Source organism: Sebastes umbrosus, chromosome 3 (assembly GCF_015220745.1).
Source record: "Sebastes umbrosus isolate fSebUmb1 chromosome 3, fSebUmb1.pri, whole genome shotgun sequence".
NCBI lineage: Eukaryota > Metazoa > Chordata > Actinopteri > Perciformes > Sebastidae > Sebastes > Sebastes umbrosus.
The window spans coordinates 33,792,310-33,813,737 of NC_051271.1; the positions used below are offsets into that span (position 1 = coordinate 33,792,310).

The 21,428-nt window shown below is 40.1% G+C and overlaps 2 protein-coding genes across 2 annotated transcripts; both read right to left on the reverse strand.

The window, feature by feature from the left end:
• Nucleotides 1-389: 389 nt before the first annotated feature.
• timm10 (translocase of inner mitochondrial membrane 10 homolog (yeast)) lies at nucleotides 390-5,820 on the reverse strand. Its single transcript, XM_037763493.1, has 2 exons — nucleotides 5,589-5,820; nucleotides 390-2,679 (listed from the first exon to the last, which is right to left on the reverse strand). The coding sequence occupies exons 1-2, from the start codon at nucleotides 5,657-5,659 to the stop codon at nucleotides 2,484-2,486; spliced, it is 267 nt and encodes an 88-aa protein (XP_037619421.1). The 5' UTR covers nucleotides 5,660-5,820; the 3' UTR covers nucleotides 390-2,483.
• Nucleotides 5,821-6,099: 279 nt separating this feature from the next.
• LOC119484555 lies at nucleotides 6,100-21,240 on the reverse strand. Its single transcript, XM_037763416.1, has 7 exons — nucleotides 18,601-21,240; nucleotides 16,625-16,740; nucleotides 15,562-16,541; nucleotides 14,019-14,114; nucleotides 11,154-11,658; nucleotides 8,443-10,383; nucleotides 6,100-7,003 (listed from the first exon to the last, which is right to left on the reverse strand). Exons 2-7 carry the CDS (start codon nucleotides 16,725-16,727, stop codon nucleotides 6,645-6,647), a joined length of 3,984 nt encoding a protein of 1,327 aa, XP_037619344.1. The 5' UTR covers nucleotides 16,728-16,740; nucleotides 18,601-21,240; the 3' UTR covers nucleotides 6,100-6,644.
• Between the last annotated feature and the right edge of the window lie 188 nt (nucleotides 21,241-21,428).

Consider the following 21,428-nt stretch of genomic DNA (forward strand, 5'->3'; position numbering starts at 1 on the left):
ACTACAAGATGTTTCTGAAAACATTTGAGGAGAGAAATAGGCATTACAGTTAGAGAATATTGATTAATATTTGATCAACGCTGCCTAGTTTGACCGTTTGATCAGAGTTTGTGAGTGATTGACAGCTGCTCAGAGACAGCAAGGCTCCAGCTCGGCTCTGATTGGTTGTTTTCTTCTGGTCTGTGAAATCTTGCAGATGCCGTTAGGAGCACCGGAGGATACCGGAAGACAAAGAGGACAAAGAGGAACATGATCTTTTCAGATTACCTGTCTCATGCACTACTGTCAGGATAAAGTGACCGTTTTATAAAAATAACTTTTTTTAAATCATATTTGCTCCATTTCTACCCACTGCAGCTTTAAATATCCTTATAACAACACTCATGATGTTAAGATAAATGATGACAGTTTTATTAGAGTACTTAATAACAACGAAACACTGTGCAGCTTCTCCAATATGCAGCTAAAAAGCTGCGTCACTGGCACAGTGGTTAGCACATGAAAAAAAAAAAAAAAAGTTTCACAGTCAAAACATGGTCCAGTCACATACAGCACAACACAGTCTACACTATGAGGGGTGGAAGTAACACAAACTAATTGATAAAAATAGAAGTGGTGAAAATGCATGTGAATTAAAAAAAATGGAGATAAATTATCAGGTGATTTGATTCATTTAAAGCCGATTGTACTAAAACAGTTGTGAAATGATTAAAACAGAGCCATGTTTCATCATTTTCACCATCTTATATTCACCATTTACAACACAGAATTGGCATTTATCATTTAAGGAAAGTGGCCTCGAGGGTGGAAGTAACAAAAACTAATTGAAGAAAAGGGGAAGTGATGAAAATGCTTATGAATTAATATTAGAAGTGATGAAAATGTATGCAAATTGAAATGGAGTGATAAATTGTCAATCGATTTGATAAACTTGATTGACATTTTATTTGAAAGTGTTGCTCTGATAATCAACTGTCGACTGTTCATCATTCACAACTGACATTCATCGTTTACAGCACGCATTTTTGTTACTCTCGCGCACTCAGCCAACCGCTCTACTCTCGACTTTTTCAGTCAGTTGCCGTGGTTTCTGATTGACATTTTGGGCGGAAGTAACAAAAAATGTGCGCGCTGTAATCGACAAACATCATTTGGGTTATCAGAGCAACACTGTTTCAAATAAAATGTCAATTAAGATTATCAAATCAATTGACAATTTATCACTATTTTTTCAATTCGCATACAATTCATCATTCCCATTATTAGCCTAATTCACAAACATTTTCATCACTTTCCTTTTTTTCCACTTTCCGTTTTTGTTACTTCCACCCTCGAGACCACTTTCCTTAAATGATAAATCACAATCGTGTGTTGTAAATGGTGAATGTAAGACGGGGAAAATGATAAAACATGCCTTTGTTTTCATCATATCACGTCTGTTTTAGTCAAATCGGCTTTAAATTAATCAAATCACTTGATAATTTATCACTCCATTTTTTCATTTCACATCCATTTTTACAGCTCTGTTTTTCAATTCACATGCAATTACATTTTTGTTACTTCCACCCGTCATACTACACAAGCATTGAGTTGAGTCCATCTTCGACACACGTCCGTGGAGCCAGAATGGCCTGGCTGGCAGTCTGCATCGGAGTAGTTGTAACAGACGAAGCCAACGCGGCACCGATCAGGGCTGAGTGAGAGTAAACTATGCATAGTGTCTTGTATAAAAAGACAAACAATACTGCTGTACATTATCCATTCAGTGCATGCCCTGATCCATCTGTATTTGACTTACTGTATTTCAAGGTTTTGTACAGAACTGATACTACCATATCTGCATAACAGACAACTTGTATCTACCTGAATACCATGTTGTGTTGCAACCTCATGAAGAGGGCCCATGTTTACTTACACCCCCCCCTTTCGTAAAAGGGTTCAAAGGGTGATGTGGGAACAAAGACGAAATGCAAATCATTCTTAGTGTTTGTTTAAACCTGCCACAAGTACCAGATGGTTGGTACAACAAAGCAAAGTATTTGAGTTTCTGCAGTAGAAGCAGCACCCTTCTCGCACTCCAAGCAGCTAAAAAACAAGCACAAAGTATGACTTAGAAATAATATTACATGTCCTTTCTCCTTTCAGGTGACTTCTTGATGACCGGGTCTAGCTGAATGTAAAACTTCATTGGACACATCCAGAGAGGCTGGTGGAGCAGTGAGCAGTTTCAAGGTGTCCGCGTGCTGTCGTCGTTCCACCAGGTCCTCCAGTCTCATCCTGTCTCGTCCTCTACTGCAGTAGAGTCTCTCAGTGGACCCTCAACAGCATTATTTTTTTTAAATTTTTAACTTCCCTAATAAAACCCACCCACTCAGTAAAACACAAAGTCTCTCATCTTAGAGAAACTACATATGCTGACCCCATCCCATAACCTTTTAATCCCCCACGATGCTGCTCTACTTCGTTTCCGTTCATCAGCGTCTTTATCCGCTCCCCAGGGCCGCCTTCCTCATCACTTCCTCGTCCTGGACGGAGAGCTCTGTCAGCTTGCGTCCCAGCCTCTCGTGGAGGTCCAGGTATTTGGCCACACAGCGGTCCAGGCACACCGCCTCGCCCTTCGACAGCTCGGCCTCTTTGTAATGTGGCGGCACGCACTTCCTGTGGCAGGCGTTGGTCATTCTGGGAAGAGAGGAAGCCGGGAGACAGACGGATTTGAATTTTATTCCATGTGTTTACCGGGCAGTTTTATTATACTTGAGCACCTTAAAAAGGTACAACTGATAACTTTGGACAGCCTGATGGAGGTGCCAGGGTCAACTTGATCACTGATGACACAAGAGATACCATGTGATACCAACGTCGGTATATTATTGGCTATGGGCTGCACAATGAATCGAATATTAATCGTGATCACGATTTTGGCTTCCCACAATTAAATGAACATGATCGACTGCGATATTGACGTTTAAAATGCTTCGCTCATAGAAAACTCTGCTGCATAAATCAAACGCTTCCTAAACTACCAGCTAGAGATGCACCGTCAGTCAGCAACCGATCGAAGCCATACAGTTTTCAGCAGTCTCATATTTCCAATTTTTTTGTCGGTCACACACACATGTGCAGCCGCCGCATGGTGGTTTTACGTCAGCACACAGCGGCACAGTCCGTAACGTCACACATACAACATGTTGTCGGTGTGGAAGTTCTTCAGCTGAGTGAAGAAGACATAAAGCTGCAATTTTTTTAACAACTGTAAGTCCAAAATAAGCTGTGGAGGAACAACATTAAAACATTTGGAAACAACAAACTAAATCAGACACTTATTTTATTGTGATTCATTCCCATGATGCTGCTCAGAGTCATCACAGCGACCGGCTCGTCTGCCGACAGCAGCAGAGGATCCATGGAGATACATTATGGTACATTCAAGATATGGGCGATGGCAAATTATAACCCTGTCATGATGCGTTCAAATGTACGCTTGTAAAACTTAGTTTTTGGTGAGAAACTCAAATAAATCCAGTTGTTTGAAGGAGATGTTTTTACAGCAATACAAAATAGATAATAAAGAGGGAATTATGACCTGTTAAACTTCCTAACACTAGCTCTAAGCAACTTATAATACATACAACTACTAATGCCAAAAAAAATAGTCAATGCTGTATAAATATAAATATATATAAATATTAAATATAAATTTAATCAAAGCAAATATTTAAATAAAAATACAACCATTGATTTGATAATCATTTGAATTGTGTTTGTATGCAAATAACCACAATAGATGACAATAACAAAGCAAAAGGATAACATTTAAGAGTTTTTGACAGTTGAAATGTAGCACAACATGGAAGTGAAAGCAGTGCTCTGTATATTTAAAATGTGAAGTTGCAATAAAAATATTTTGTCCCTAAAATCTATGAATAATTGTCATAAATAGCCTGATCTCTATATTGATCAAAATAATCCGTATCATCATTTTGGCCATAATCGTGCAGCCCTATTATTGGCTCACAAGCCTTGTTAGAAGTGGTCAGATATCGTCCACAGATATAAACAAAACATTCATTTTGGAACCGTCAATTTATAAAATGATTAATTCACAATCAGTTTTTTTTTTTATAGGAAAGGCCATACTTTTATTCAGCACCTTAATAAAAGCTCTGTGGATGTATTATTTTTTTTTTTAAATATTCGTCTACATAACAATGTTATCAATATAACCTTTAATATGATGTCCCACCAATACTGGCATATACTCAACGCCACTTGGTAAAACCATACAGCTCCATCTGCTGGAATCACTCAGCTTCTTTTTTAGATGGTGAGTGCAACTCTGCTTGACTAAATAAAAGCCCCTACTGTAGGAGTAGAGATTGTATGTGATTATAGCATCTATAAAATTATTCCGGCATTAAGTACTTTTCATATTGTATTAAGTAATCTCATGTACAAATGTATATGCCGGCTTAATCCCTCTGAGAGTGACGTCATTTTGCGGTTGTCTAACATCAGATTTGGCACCACACGGTACCAATCACAGCTGTGGAGGCACTGCTATAGTTCTTTATATGTAACGCACTGATCTATGTATATATTTATATTAATATTATTAATATCTTTTAATCATGACTTTCTATAGTGCTTCCTGTATTGTAATGTATTATATGTAATGTCTTGTTTTTTTTCTTTTTTTTTCTTATCAGGACCTTGAGTCTGCAATAAAGATTCAATTGAATTCAATTGAATTAGAGCTGCAACTATTATTTTTCATTATCAACTGATTTGACAATCAGCTTGTTATCGGTGGCTTGTTCAGTCCTGTAGGACATTTTATCTTTATGTAACGATGTAATGAATCTGTCACATGTAGCTGAACTCATTGATCCAGTAATCAGGCTGGGCGAGCATCATATGTAGGTTCCTCTTCACTAATATAAGCCTAGTTAACCTTTAGATGAGCCTTTGTTACCCTGTAACGACCAGTGTAATATTAATATTAATAAAGACAATGAGACGGTTTACTACTGACAGAGAGGTAGCATACATTAGAGATAGCACAAGTATAGTTCTGTATATGTAAGGCATTGATGTATGTATATATTTATATTAATATTTTTAATATCTTTTAATCATGACTTTTTATAGTGCTTCCTGTATTGTAATGTATTATATGTAATGTCTTGTTTTTTTCTTATCTGGACCTTGAGTCTGCAATAAAGTTTGAATTGAATTGAATTAGAGCTGCAACTATTATTTTCATGATCAACTGATTTGACAGTCAGTTTGTTATCGGTGGCTTGTTTTAGCTTTATGTAACGTTACAGTAGCAGCAGTCGGCCTGACTGATCAATGAATGTGTCTCATGTAGCTATAAAGTCATTGATCCAGTAATCAGGCGGAGCTATCAGCATCTGTAGGTTCCTCTTCACTAATATAAGCCTAGTTAACCTTTAGATGAGCCTTTGTTACCCTGTAACGACCAGTGTAATAAAGACTATGAATGAACGCAATGAGCCGGTTTCCTACTGACAGACGGGTCGCATACATTAGAGATAGCTTTATGGTTAGCTTGTTTGGGCTCTTACCGGTTGTACATGTCAGCCATCATCTCCACCTCCAGCTCCGCCGCCAGCTGCTGCGCCTTCATGGGATCCATGTCTAGTCTCTTCAGTCTCTTCACACACCCGGAGCTTTCACCACCAACACGCCGTCCTGGTGACCCTCTGCAGCGGACAGCCGGCAACAAACCTCCCAGGTGCTTCTTCTGTAACCTTCAAACCTGCAAGAAAACACGTGTGTACCGTTTCCTGCTCACACTTCCGCTGTCAATAAAGTTGGATTTAAACGGCAGGCAGAGATATTGCGCCCTCTCCTGGTGGTCGTGTCTAGAAAGGGAACCAGCAAATGGGGGGTAACTATCGCGAGACTAAAAGGTTGGATAGGTTCGTCGGGGAAGGGAGTCTCGCGAGAATCAAATCAGATTTCGCAATTTGCTGGTTACCTTCTAGACATGACATCATCTTCTTACCTTTCTGTATCTCCAGGAATTCATTTATATTTAATGGTGTAAAAAAAAAAACACAACAAACATGCATGAAAAGACGGATTTTTTTTTAATAAACCATAATAATAATTACATAATTATGTAATTTACAGAAAACACGGTGTGCTTTACAAATACAGGCTCAAAATAAGGTTTCTTTTCAACAATAGTTCCTTTCAGAGAGACACAATGCAGCTAAGTGCTTTTACCTTAATCAGTCTGACAATTCAAATCTTACTGAACATGTACAATTAATAAAATTATTGACAAATGTGAACAACAGTAAGAACTTTTTTTTCCCTTTATGTAATCGATGCTTTTAGCATATTATTAATGGGAATTAAACATCCATTTGAACCTTGTATGTTGAACTAAATGAAAGTGTCAAAACCAGCGCACAGCCCGTTATTCTTGCTTATAATCGCCAGACACTGACTGATGGTGAAAACAGAAAAAGGAAGGACATAAAAACATATAGCTTCACAGCATAATGGCCTGGTATCTCTGTGAACCTACATAAAACCAGAACAAAGAGAACATTAGGAAAGTGCTGAACTAATCACACAACATAGTAAAAAAAAATAAGCACATACAAAGGTTACTCTGCCTCATCTCCAGTTACATCAATGTCATTCACATCTTCCTCCTCTTCTTCCTCTGGAGTTATTTCCATGTTGTCGAGTCCATTCTCACACTCTACAGTCTGAGGCACTTTGTCTGGAGAGTAAAGCAGAACGTCCACCTCCACTTCCTCCTCTTCCTCGTGGTCGCAGCCTGAGCTCTTGCTGAACCCAACAGTGTGGGACAGAGGTGGACTAGTCCTCTCGGGGTTCAAGTTGTGGTCCAAAGGCACTTTGTCTTCTTGAGGCAGGTGCAGGTCACTGTGAGACGAGCCTTCATTGTTGATAGCAGTCTGCTGTGTTGTATCTGGAACTCCTGCATCACAGGCTTTTTGTGCTAAAAAAGAAAGAACTAAATTGGATTATCTAGAGTAATTGGGACATTGTTTTTGAAAATATACGTTGACACTTTGAGCACCACAAGCCGAGTGCTATCTGGTTCCATTATATTGGAGAGAAAGCATGCATGTCTACGGCCGATATCTCCAACACTCGGCAACTCAAAACAATCTTGATTGATAAATAGCACCACAGGTAAGAGGCAAAATATGAACTGTCCCTTTAAGTACATTTTGCTGATAATAGATTTGTATTTTTACTTATGAGTATGAATGCAGGACTTTCTTGTAATGGAGTATTTTTACATTGTTGGATTAATACTTTTACACAAGTTAAAGATGGGAGTACTTCTTCAACCACTGCTACGAGGCTTGATACCACTAAGGCTAAATTGGAAAAATGTGATTCGGATGCACCAAGCCTGTAAACAGGGTTCTACCAATACTTGAGTTTTTGAATGTAATGCTGCATGTCTCTTTATCTTAACAGCTCGTCTTAAAACTAGCCCAACATTCAAGCATCTTGTGGTCGTTGCCATCAGTCACAGTGTCATTCTTTATATTTCCACCAGATGGCACTAAAGTATTGAGGACGGACACTGCCTAAATCAAAAATAAATTAATAAATGACTCAATAAATAAACAAATGTCATTAAATGTAGCAAAAATCATATTGAGAATAAATGTAGCCATTAATTAATTGATAAAAATGTGACATAAACTGATATTTCTGTTTTAACTTGCTTCTTTCTTTTTCTTTGTATTGATTCCCTTATTTATTTACTCTTCTGTTTAATTTCTCCTTTATATATTTATTTTTATACATCTATCATTTTTTGCATAATTTATACATTTTTGCATTTATTTTTTATTTTATTTTTGCATTTATTTTTTATTTATTTTTAAATGTATGTATTTATGTATTTATTCATTTATTTATACACAATTTTCTCTTTTCATTTCATTTCAATTTATTTCCCCAAACTTGTTTATTTCTGTATCATTTTCTTTATACATTTATTTACAAATTTCTTTTTACATTTCTTTATGAGGGGGCCGTCATTCAACGTGTTTCGTCTTGATAACAATAAAGAAGCAAATTAAAACAGAAATATCTATGTCACATTTTATCAATTAATTAATGGCTACATCAGTTTTGCTACATTTAATACATTTATTTATTTATCGAGTCATTTATTCATGATTTTGGCAGGTTCCGTCCTCTATACCAAAGTAGGTTGTTTTTAATCTTACACATATTGTAGTAAAAAATTAGTTTTTCCAGCCTAACCAATAAATCAAAGATTCAATGGTTCAATAGTTGCCGTTCAGCTTTTCTCATTTTTCATTTCATATTTCCCAATTTCTACTCTCACTGTACACACTAAAAAGGGCTTGAAAATTCTGCCAACCATGACTACAGGAGCAAACACGTTACCTTCATCAGGATTCTTCCGTGGCTGATCCGTCTCAGCTGCTAACTTGGCCCCCTCTTCTCCCAAGACGTCAAAGGAAAACACTGCATCATGGGATTCATCACAAAACAGACTGGTCTCCTGACTAGTAGAAATGTTTCTCACATGTAGCTGTGATTTGCCATACTCTGCTGTTGGTTTGTTGAAAATCTGATTGTGATTTTTGTCACCTGTGACATAGACGAGGGCGTGAGACTCTTTAATCCCGTCCCTGTTCTGAGGCTGAGCAATGTCCACTTCAGTCTCCTTAGTTAATTCTTCACATCTGCCACCACACGCCTTCCCTTCTTCTCTTTCGACATCTCTTGCAGTTTCATTTGTTTCATTGGCTTCTTTTGACTTTCTTGTTTTTGAGTGTTGGCGTTTGATAAGCTTTTGAAACTCCTTCAGATTGACCATCTGTGGCCGTTTGGGTGCCCCAAATTTACTTCCCGCTGGGATTACATCATTGTTATTGCCTTCCTCAGCATTTATGGTCTTCTTAAGTGGAACTGCCTCCGCCTCACTTCTATTCCTGATCCGTTTTTTACGCTTTCTCTTTGGTTTTTCGCTCCCCTCCTTTGGCAAATTGCTGTCAATTTGTGCCTCACTTTTTACATCGCGGCTCTGTTTATCAATGACGGCAGGACAGCTCTCTGGAGGGCTCTCTTCGACCTTCTTTTTCCGTGGCCTTCCGGGTCCCCGCTTGAGGATTCCTTCTTTATTCACAATCTGAGCTCTGCCGGCCCTGGGTTTTAAAATTGAGTTACTTGGCATCTCTTGAGGTTTTTTTAAGAAGCCCCTGGTCCTGATCTGTGTCTGGTCAGTGTTGAGATCCCCGCTGGTTCTCTCTCCTTGACTTTCTGTGATGGTCGATGGTTCATTTGGTTTCCCTACTAATTTGTTTGCCGGGGTTGAAGAACTGGCGGCCATTTCTCTTTCCCTCGCCAGCACGTTGTTGCTCGACAAACTGACTGAACAAAGGCTCAGGTTGATTTGCCGCTTTGTTCCATCGCTGACTTTCACAAGCTTGAATGTATGGAAAAGAGAATCGGCTTCTTGTGGATGACCTGGGCGCTTCCGCTTCCTCCTTTTAGGCGCTGCAGCATCACCTTTAGTGTCACCTTGTCTACATTTTAAACTTTTCTTCATCTTCCTGGGATCAGATTCCAGTTCTGCCACATCTTGATGACCAGCAGATACTGCTCCTCTGTCTTCCACTTCGTTCACAGTACAAGATGCTGCCCGGGCTCCACCACTTTGTGGATTCAACTCCAGATGCTTCTGCCATTGCTTCGACGAAGAGCTGCGGTTTGTATCCTGTGGTGAAGACGTACTTTCATTTGCTTTGTGAGTGATGGCACTGAGAGGAAATTGTAGTGATCCAGGGTTTACTGTGAGCCAGGGTCGCCTATGTAGAGACGGCTGTGGCTGCATTTTATCGCTTTGGTCCGTTGAGTTGTTGAGGGCAGGCTGATGTTTTGCTGCTGAGGTAGATGGCTCTAATGGAGAGAGACATGGAGGAAGCTGCAATTCATCCATGCAAGGTAAAGAATGCGAGGACTGCGCCTCATTTCCATTCGTCAGGGGTAAAAACTCTAGGATGTTCCGACTATCTTGTGAAGACGGTTCCTGGCATAGTGGGTAATAAGTAAGGGTAGTAAGTAGCTTCTGCCCACTGGAGAAGAGAGCTGTGGGTATGACTGATGTGGTTGTGGGTACTTCAGGATATGGACAATTTTTACTTTTGGACGGTGGCATGACCTGGTGAATAGCTCCATCTCTTTGCCCCATTGGTGTGACAGATGAGTGATACTGAGAGGAGTGCTGCTGCTCCTGCTGCTGGATTAGCACAGCAGCTGGCTGTACAGATGAAAGGCTTGAGCAGCTGGGCTGGTTCTGAGCTGTAAAACAACAATAGACACCTGTACAACAGGTGAGAAGACTGCCATCAATCCATCTGGAAATTACAAAGCTGAGGTGGTTGGTGCTAGGGTGGGGGTTTTGGATTTAAAACAAAAACGATCTCCGTCCAGACGAGCATTTTAGAATTAATCTCCGTCCATACTACCATGCCTGAAAACGCATATCACATGACCATTCACACACACTGGGCATGCACCGTGCCGGTGTAAACAGGAAGCAGCGCTGGACACGGGAATTAATGTAAAGCGCTCGAATAATTGCTTGCTTGCTTCCTGCGCATGTAGGCAGTACTAGCATTATAAAATGCTGAATTTAACTGCACAACAGCTGCTAGCATAGACAACAAGGTCACAGACGCTTGTAACTCGTAACTGAAATTAACCACCGGTGGTCGAGGCTGATGTTTGTTTTCTTCTAGAAAAGGTTAGACGGACGGATGGACAGCGCAGAGGCATAAAATCACAGATAAAGGACTACATAGATTCAACACCCATCACATGTACAAAGCTATATTAGTAAATATAAAGGGGAAAAAGTCCCAACATTTCTGAAATTTCTTTTTCATTTTCCCAATTAACAAAACTCTCCCTCTTTGGATTAAAAGTGGCTACTAAGTTCATTAGCAGGAACTCTCTAGCTTGCGGGCCCCACTGCTAAGCAACATATTAACTTACAATTTATCAACAAGGCAATTGTAAAAGATAACAGCCTACACATCTTGTCAGGGGAAAAAAGTATATATCATAAGAAAACAAATGCATCTAGGTACCTGTATCGGTTGATGAGAGACCAATTTGCGTCCCAAAATCCTGGTAATACACGCACCCTGCTGGACTGACGGCAGCATGCATCCGACTCTGCTGTCGCTCGTTCTCTGTAACTGGGACCTGGCAAATGGCCGGTGCTCCGTCATGGTTTGGTGGAAGATAATGAGATTTCTTGCAGTCCCTCTCCAAGTTTGGCAGGATGTTCAGGCCCATCATGATGTCCTCCAACAGCTTCTCTATCTGCTCGTCACACTCCTCTGCAGTGCCCGGAGGCTGGGGCAGTGGGACTGACTCGAGGCCGTCATTTTGGTTTGGGGCGAAGCAGTCACTAGAGACAAGCTGGGAGGCAGAGGGGGTGATGGGGTGAGGTGGTGGTTCGGGGGAGATGGCGGTAGCATGTTGAACAATCTGGGTCTCTGGTTTATGAATTGGGCCTGGCTGGACAGAGGAGGGATGAGGCTCACTGTTTGTAAGGTCGGTCTGCGGCCTTTTGTGGTTGGACCCATTCTGTAGAAAGATAAAGAAGAAGTAACATATCTGTTATCATGTTTAGTTTGATAAGATTCAATTCATATCCGAACTAGGGCTGTCAAAGTTAATGCAATAACAACGCGTTAACGCAAATGCATTTTAACGCCATTAACGCATTAACGCATCTTGCGATTTTAAGGTTGTAGCGGGCTCAGTTTTAAAGCTACTGGTATCATATGTAACTAAACAATTTAAGGAATCCATTGGTACCAACCATGTCATGCTAGCTTGATGGGAAGGAGGATAAATAACGCTCAAAACCTGCGCTAAATTCTGGCGAGGAAAAACTGGCATGCCCCTTTTCAAAGGGGTCCCTTGACCTCTGACCTCAAGATATGTGAATGAAAATGGGTTCTATGGGTACCCACGAGTCTCCCCTTTACAGACATGTCCACTTTATGATAATCACATGCAGTTTGGGGCAAGTCATAGTCAAGTCAGCACACTGACACACTGACAGCTGTTGTTGCCTGTTCGGCTGCAGTTTGCCATGTTATGATTTGAGCATATTGTTTTATGCTAAATGCAGTACCTGTGAGGATTTCTGGACAATATTTGTCATTGATTTGTGTTGTTAATTGATAATAAATAAATCCAATAATAAATATATACGTACATTTGCATAAAGCAAGCATATTTGCCCACTACCATGTTGATAAGAGTATTACATACTTGACAAATCTCCCTATAAGGTACATTTTGAACAGAAAATGTGCGATTAATTTGCGACAAACTATGGACAATCGTGCGATTAATCACGATTAAATATTTTAATCGATAACAGCTATAATCAGAACCATAATCCTTTATTTCTGTTGTCATTTTATTTATTATGTAATTCCTAATAATTATCAGCGTGGCTGTGGTGCTGCTGATCTCAGGTGGAATCTGGGAGCGGATGATGAAACAGAGCTGCTGTCCATCAAGCCTCAGGCAGCTGCTCTGGCAGTTACTAAGTTAGGATTTTACCTGACGTTTGCATCACGCTGCCTTTGACTTCTCCCAGAGTGCAGCGCCTGAGCAACTTGCCAAAACTTCAGTCTGTCCACCTGCACCACCTCCTCCTTCCTCTGCCTACTCTACTCTCTCCAGAACGTGCATCATCAACTCTGACCACGGCTTCCGAATAACTAACGTCTTGTGGTTTTGCATCACCGTGTTTGTTGCACAATAAATTTGCCTATGGCTTTATTCTCTCTCTTAACACTTACCTTCCGTAATCCCATTCCTTTCGCAAGCAAAAAAAGACAGTTACATGTAAATAGTGAATTTGTTTCAAAAGATAAAGTTATTTGGTTTGGTGTGCATTTCATGAAAAGAGAGACCTGGCACTCAGCACTCAAAGCAATATGAGACAACAGCACCAAAGAGACGACATTAATTGTATTCACCACTGCAGGTGCATCAGTCACTGCCAAAATGATTAGGGTACACAAAAAAAAAGTACTGCTAATTGGCTAATACGACCCAGATTGTAGTTGTGTTTGCAAAGGTAATTTAGATACTTGTGTCTTCAAAGAAAAAGTCATAATAATTATAATGGAAATTATATTCCCTGTAGACCTTTTCATTGCCATTCTGTTGCTGGTGACACAGCTTTGTTCCAAGTTTACCTCCTGACAGCTACTGGATTAACCCTCTGAGACCCACAATAGACCCGTTTTTGTTTTTTATAGGGGGGTACAGGTGGTCTGTAGGGGGAGATAGCAGGTCAGCAGTAGATGTCACATAGAAGTGGTGTACATCATATGAAAGCTGGGAACCACAAGAGTCTCAGCTTTACAATGATACCCAATTTATGTAATTCCAAGACTGTTTAGGGATTTTTCACAGCCAAATTTTAGCCTAATTTTGGAGCGTTATTTAGCCTCCTTGCGGACAAGCTAGCATGACATTGTCGTTGTTACCAATGGATTTCTTAGGTGCTCTAGTGTCATATGATATCTGTAACGTCACTAGCTCTAAAACTGAACCTGCTACAGCCTCTGAAAGATAGTGAAGTCGGTCTGGATCGCCCGCGATCCCACGGCTCATTTAGAATGTTTATGTTGTCAAGTTTGAAAAGGTCTATACCCACAATGCATAAACATGAGCTACTGTCCTTAAAAAATATGTAATATCTTGCAGTTGCTGTGTCGTTCTTTTGGTAAATGCTGTGAAACAATAGTCTTGTTCTATCTCTGCACTGCCATGCATCACCAAGACTAATTATTATGGAGTATTTATTGCACTTGGCAGATTAAGTGATTCTAATTGTAATATAAACATCCAATCAAATCCAAGTGAATTGGATGAGAAGTGTGTCCGTGTACAAAAACACAGTCATACTTATTTACCTGTTTCAAGGAGGTAAGAACTGACAACGTCTCATCTGCGTCTTGAAGGCTCACAACCTCCCACACTTCTCCTTTGGTCCTCCTCCTCAGCTTCACCTGCACGGAGGGAAGAGAATATGGCGATGACGAAAACACCAAGGATAAAAACGAGTGGGCTTCCTACACATTTGTTCTGACAGACTGACGGCATCATGAACACATCAAAGCTGAGACGTGACAAAGCGTGTCATGAAACTAAATCCTCATTTCCTTTCTTCTCTTTGTTTGTGAAACGTAGGAATCCCGAGGCATTTTTACAGTCATGACTGCGCTCGAGGGGAAATGGAGACATGACTCAAACCTTTAGACAACAGCGGTTGAGTGATTGTGACACCCTGACAAATTTGCTTGATGGAAAATGAATCGTTCGCTACAGTAGGTAGTTGCAAACCGACAAAATGATCTCTAATCTTTCAATTGCCTTAAGACAAACGTCACACACTGGTTAAAGTGAAAGTATTCCCAGAATGTTTAGATCACAAATTGCATGACAACTTCATTAAATGCTCGCAGCAGCCTCAGTTAACAAACCAAACCTGTCTGTGAAAAGTGTCCCAAAGGAGGCAAAAAAAGGTATTTTTCAGCATTTTTATGTCTTCATTACAGACAGTAGACAGACGACAGGAAATGAGAGGGAAATATGTAACAAGATCCCCAGCTGAACTTGAACTGGTGACATTGCGGTTCGTGGTTGGCACCCTTACCCCTAAGTCATGGGTGTGCCCCGTATTTTGCCATTTTAAAATGCCAAATTGGCACTTCCTGCAAGCGAGGGAAGTCTCGATACTTGAGGGGGTACAGGACTTTTGTCTGTTGAGGTGTAATTCTGCCTGATAAACTTTACTGTCCATCACAAAGAAGGGGAATTTTGTCCTTGAGTTTGTTCACAATCAATCTGTAATCTCACCTAATAGAGTGCTACAGGAATGAGTCCTAAAACCCAGAAATGAGTCTTCTGGTTCCCTCGTCTGGAAGTCAATGGGTTTTTTTAATGGGTTTTTAGTTAGATGCCTGAAATAAGGTCTGTGGTTAACACGACGACATAAAATACATCAATAAATACCCCACTTGAGAATTTTGAAGCCTTTATGTGTCTTAAAAAAGGTGGTTGCTAACAAGTGGCTAAATGAGACTACTAAACGTCATCACGCCGACTCGTCCGCCTTTACAGCCTCGTTGTGTATACTCATGCTCATGGGACCGTGATGTAGTTTGTTTAAAGCCTAACGTTAGTTTTTCACTTCTGGCGATTGCATTCACACTTCAAAAATCATAAAAGTGGTGTTCATTTGTGGAGATTACTTTTCAGAGTTTATTTACTGCAATAATCCAAAAACCCAACGGAAATATCCCATTGGCTTTTGTCGAGGGAACCAGGGCAATGCTAACTTCCCGGTTGGCCTACAAAAATATGTTATCTCTGGAGCACTGTATATAGCTTTCGGGTTTATGCACACTCCAAGTCTTTTCTATGTGAAATAACTAATTAACTAATCCTTCTTACCTTGATAGAAATCTGTGCAGTCTCCGTCTCCATCATCTGCTGCATCTGTTTCATCTTAGCCAGGCTCTTTATCCCTAAATTTGCATGTGCATGCCTTTTCTCTGTGGAGTTTTCCTCTCCTCGCATCTCATCTCTGCAGCTGTGGGTTGGCTGCTCTGTATTTTCTCTATTGTCAGCTGGTTTGCCATTTGTTTCTCCATCTTCCAATCCTGTCCCTTCTTCAGCCAACACTTGTATATTGTCCCCAAACTCAGATGGCTGCTGGTAGGCGCCATCTTCCTGAGATGTTGGGGAGTTTGAGTCATCACTTAGGGAAATGGGGAAGGTCATCACGTTGCTGGACAAAGTTGAAGTTGACATGGGATTTGTTACACTGTCAGAGGATCGGTCTAATGCAGATTCTCCATCGCTTCGTGCTCCTCTATGCACATTGGAAACATGTGGGCAAGGAGTGGAACTAAAGTGTTTATCAAATGTGATGTTTTGGGATTGCAAGAAGATAGAAAAATCCAAACTTTGAGCTACAGAGGATGCAGGCTCTGGGGTTGGGCCTGTGGATACACAACTTCTCTTTTCAACTGGAGAGTCTGTATCCCTCCTTCCAGCCATCTCAGCCTGAACTTGCACTCTGCTTTCACTCCTCTCTCTGCTTGCTTCTGCTTTCTCTCTGCAACTCCCAAAACAATTTTTTTTCTGGGGTTCTCCCTCCTTTCCTCCTCCATTTGTCTGTCCTTCAACAAGGTCTGTGATCCCAAACTGGCGGGCTGCAGACAACACGTCATTCTGCTCTACACTTCCTTTTACCTCCAGTTCCCCGGAGTACAGAAGACTAACAAGCTTCAGCAGGGTCTGGGCCTTCACAGCCTGAAGCTGGAGCTCACGCTTCTGGCCCAATGGAGGAGACGGGGTGGCTGACAGCTTCTGAGACAGGTAGGGGCTGAGAGCTGCAAGGATGCAGCTGTGGGTTGGGACTGAGATGCCTTTTGTAAATAGTAAGAAAAACAATCTGGTTAATTATTTATTAACCTTCAATTTAAAACTTTAGGTATGTTACACAGCTCACCCTCGGTTTGCAGCAGAGTATCACAGAATTGGGCATTGTTTTGTTGTCTCTGCAGCTCTCTGAGAAGCTGCATCTCATAACCTGGCCACCGGTACCGCTGCATGTCCACATCGGCACTGGGAGTAAGGAAGGAGAGAAGAGATTAATAGATAGATAGATAGATAGATAGATAGATAGATAGATAGATAAATAGATAAATAGATAGTAACTTTATTGATCCCGAGGGAAATTCAAGTTTCCAGCATCACAGGTCCATAGTGCAAAACATGTTAATAAAAAGGCAGTAAAAAAGTTAGTAGTGCAAAGTACAAAAAAATATACCAGATATAAAAAATACAAGAAGATGAAGAAAACTGTTCAAACTGAATATAGTGCAGGGTAACAGCTGTGATACATGACTATTAAAAAAGTGAATATAATGCAGAAGAGACTGTTAAAAATGAGTATAGTGCAGGGTAACTCCTGTAGCTTAGTCTATGAAAGTGCACTGGGTGCATTATTATCTGTCCTGCAGACCTTCCTCCTTTGTCCCCCCCCTAAAGAAATATGGTTAAAATTACTGTTAACAGCCATATTAAGACAATTACAAAGACAGCCTACTATCACCTGAAGAATATAGCAAGAATTAGAAGACTGATGTCTCAGCAGGATTTGGAAAAACTAGTCCATGCATTTATCTTCAGCCGACTTGACTACTGTCACGGAGTCTTTACTGGTCTTCCTAAAAAATGGATCAGACAGCTGCAGCTGATTCAGAACCTGCTGCTAGAGTCCTCACTAAGACCAAGAAAGTGGATCACATCAGTCCAGTTCTGAGGTTTCTACACTGGCTCTCTGTCTCTCAGAGTCCTCACTAAGACCAAGAAAGTGGATCATATCAGTCCAGTTCTGAGGTTTCTACACTGGCTCCCTGTCTCTCAGAGCACTGATTTCAAAATACTCTAGCTGGTTTACAAAGCACTAAATGGTTTAGGGCCAAAATACATTTCTGATCTTCTATGTTCTGAACCATCCAGACCTCTCAGGTCATCTGGATCAGGTCTGCTTAGTGTCCCCAGAGTCACAACTAAACATGCAAAAGCAGCGTTAAGTTTTTATGCACCAAATATTTGGAACAAGATCCCAGAAACCTGCAGGACAGACTCCAACTCTGAGTTCTTTTAAATCAAAGCTTAAAACGTTCTTGTTTGCTGCCCTTTAATAAAGCAGATAATTATCTTATACTGCACTGGAGCTTTAACTCTTGTGTGTTATACTCTATTTTAACTTCTATCCTAGCTTTCATTTTTCAATCTTTAATGTTGTTATGTTTTTATAACTGTTTTAATTATGTCTTAATGTTCTTTTGCACTTTGTGGCAATGTTCTTGAATGTTTATGTAAAGCACTTTGAATTGCCCTGTTGCTGAAATGTGCTATACATATAAAGCTTGCCTTGCCTAAAGTACTCTTACTGCTGTTGGTGCCAACGTGGGCCCACTTCAATCTACCTGTTCAACATAGCCTACCATTAACTCTGCATAGCATGTGTATCACCAGCTTTTATTGTGGACTCTGAGCACGTGGAGGAGCACACCTGCCCTCGCGCAATGTGTCAACGTTGGTGAACTTCCTGTTAAAAACATGTCTGACGTTTTATTTTTGAGGGCAACTTTGTACTTTCACTTCCATTTATTCTATTTAGGCTATAATTTGACAAAATATGTTTCCTTCATGTGTTGCAATTAACATCTTCTGGTGGCTAAACGTTAGCTAGCGTTAGCTAACTTTATCTTTAGCAGACAAATCACACAAAAAAAGATTCAACGAATTAAATAAATGTACAAAGTCCACCTTATTTACGAATAGTTTTATAATGTAGACTGGAGTTTTAACGTCACCACAGTGCTGCACCTTCAACAATGTTATCTATAATGCTACCATGACGTCTAAAGTGAGGTAGCTAACAGTTAGCATTAGCTTGAACATGACACTTACCAGTAGCATCACATGTTGCACCAGCAGAAGAAGTGTTTTGGGACATTAAACTGGACACTAGCGTTAAACTCCGAAATTGCAGCAGCGTTACATGTTTCTTCTTGGTAGTGGCTAGAAGGGAACCAACAAACTGTAGAAACTCTCGCGAGATTGTTAGAGTTAGGTCGTCGGTCAGCGAGTTTCGCGAGAGTTTATGCAGATCTCGGATCAGATTTCGCTATTTGCGGGCTCCCTTCTAGACACGACCATGTTTCTTCATTTCCCCCAAGGCGCCACCTACTGGCCACTCTGTCACATGACAATGAGGAAAACTACCTTGACATGGCAAGAGGCTTTTCTCCTTTGTAAAAGCACAAAAGACCATTTCCATAATGCACTGCTCCTCACTGATTCATAATTATTTTTTTTTTTTAATGTGATAAACAAGAGGCAAAAGAAAACAAAAGCTCTGAGAAATCATTTTCTTTTTTATTAAAAACAGTATTGCTAGTTACATAATTCATTCATAAATGAGAATGTGCAACTTTAAGAGCCAAGGCAAAGAGATTAAGGTGTAGTTCACAATGAGATTTTTCCATTAGTGTTCCAGTATCTGATGACTTGTGTTGGAGGATTCTGTTAAACTAACTCGCTTTGCATTTAATTAAGACAAACTGAATGATTTCAATCAAAACATAGAAGCTGATTGCATATGCATTCACCAAGAGCACCCGAAACAATTAAACCCAAATCAATATAAAAAAAAAAAAGAAATACATAAAACCATTAAAATTAACAAATATTCTCTTGTATATATAGTTTAAATGTGCTTTTATTTTTTTCTCCGCTTTTTCTATTAGCAAATTCTGGTCTATGCCTCCTTACACTGCGATGTTCTGACACAAACCCTTGCTCTACTCTATTCCTCCTCTTTTAGTCGGTCCACTCTTGAAGGCAACTTGTTACTTTGAGAAAATGAGGCATCCTCTGTCGTGTTTCAATTGGCATGGAAATCAAAGGTAAAAAAAAGAAAAACACACATTATACCCCCCTAGTGCTTCTTTTAATCATCCACTCAGTTAAGTATCTACATCTCGCTCGGCACTAAGAATATGCATTCTTCTAAAGAACAAGCACTGTACTTGAAAGAAATGCAGGCAAAAACAGACAATACTGTGTCTTCTCCCATGTACTGTTCTGTAGTCTTAAAGCCAGGTAGGCTACGGGTTTGTGAAGCAGTAAATTATACTGAACTCAAGAGTTTTATACCTTATAAAAAATTCCAATAACAAGAATCAACTCTTACGTACACGTTCACATATATTTTGCAGAGTAGAAAACTGATGAGTTCCATATACAGTATACCCAACTAGTGACCTGCTGAGAAAAAGACACCTTGATTGGTTACCCATGTCATGATGGGCACACCCATCGGACCTATCCTGAATGAGCGAGGCACTCCAGTTAGCCCACACGGATGCTGTTAAGAGACGGTCTTGTATGAACACATTCATAAGATTACAGACCTTCAGATACGAGTAAATGCCCCCCATGAATCCTGTGATATCTCCCAAGAATTACAAAGTTAAGGGGCTTACATTTAACAGAAACATCACTTTAGAAACATGGACTATAACCGTCTATACCAACGAGATGGAGGATACTTTGTCTGCTCTATTTCTGTCTGTAGGAATATCCATACGGGGACCTCCACCCTTTTTATATCTATGGATCACAATCAAATACAGAAAACGCAGCGTCCCCATGCATCTCGTCACACCGACACAAGCTGCGCACGAAACAAAGCAGATGACAAGTGTTTTCAGTGTAGCTGCTGTAAAAGTCTTGAGTGTGTGTGAAGTTCTTGCATTCGGTATTGGCAGTCGCAGCGGTAGCGGTGTCATTTGGCACATGTACATTACTGTGGTACATAGCAAAGCAAGAAGAGGAACAACCACTACCAAAACAGAAGCAGAAGCTTTACACATATCTGATTAGGTCATTAAACATTGATTCTCAGTGGCAGGAAATCATTTTTTTTGTAATATTTAACCACCAGAGAGAGAAAGAGAAAAAAAAATACACATTTTCTTGATTTCTTTGAAACTGAGTGTAATAGAGAAGCAAGTCCCGCCCCTTCCGGTGGACCCCGTGGGACCTTATTTGAGAAAAAATATGTACGCTAGTCAACAATGAGACAAATATTTTTTTTGATCCCGTTTGAATTGCACCATAAATCACACATATTATGTTTGGCAATTTAAAAGGTACATTTTGTAAGTCGAGAAAGTCAGTTTGTCGTAGTATCATTTAGTTTTTTGCCAGCTAGCCAGCTAACTTAGCTATGTTCCACGCACAAATGAAACATTATCTTACCTAATGTGTGTTATCCAGCGACTCCTGGTCCTTTTAATCAGCTGGGAAGTGAAAAAACGAGCGAGACCCGTTGCTCGTGTGAGTACATCCCATTACGAAACACACAGGCATCGTAGCTTCAGCGAGAGATACGTCTCTTACGCGAGTTTTGGGTGTGTGGTCTTTCTAATTACGTATTCTCATAGTCTGATACTTTTTTACAACAAACTGTGACTTTCTCGACTTGCAAAATTATTATTACAAACATCATATGTGTGATTCATGGTGAAATTCAAACTGAATAAAAAAAAAATTGTCTCTCGCTGTTGACGATCGTTCACATTTTTTTTCAAAATAAGGTCCCATGGTGGTCCACCAGAAGGGGAGGGACTTTGCCTCTCTATAGCCATTTACATAATATTTCACAAAAAGTGTCCTGTTCTGATCCCGTTTCTAATTAGTTTAATTAGTCTAAGTCTACGCTCCGACCTCCA

Coding starts and splice junctions, on each gene's coding strand:
- timm10 (XM_037763493.1), bottom strand. CDS start 5,659: ATGGATCCCATGAAGGCGCAGCAGCTGGCGGCGGAGCTGGAGGTGGAG. Junction 2,680..5,588: donor ATGGCTGACATGTACAACCG/GTAAGAGCCCAA, acceptor CTCTCTTCCCAG/AATGACCAACGCCTGCCACA.
- LOC119484555 (XM_037763416.1), bottom strand. CDS start 16,727: ATGCAGCGGTACCGGTGGCCAGGTTATGAGATGCAGCTTCTCAGAGAG. Junction 11,659..14,018: donor TTCTTACCTCCTTGAAACAG/GTAAATAAGTAT, acceptor ATCTTTCTACAG/AATGGGTCCAACCACAAAAG. Junction 10,384..11,153: donor TCTCTCATCAACCGATACAG/GTACCTAGATGC, acceptor CCTGTTGTACAG/GTGTCTATTGTTGTTTTACA.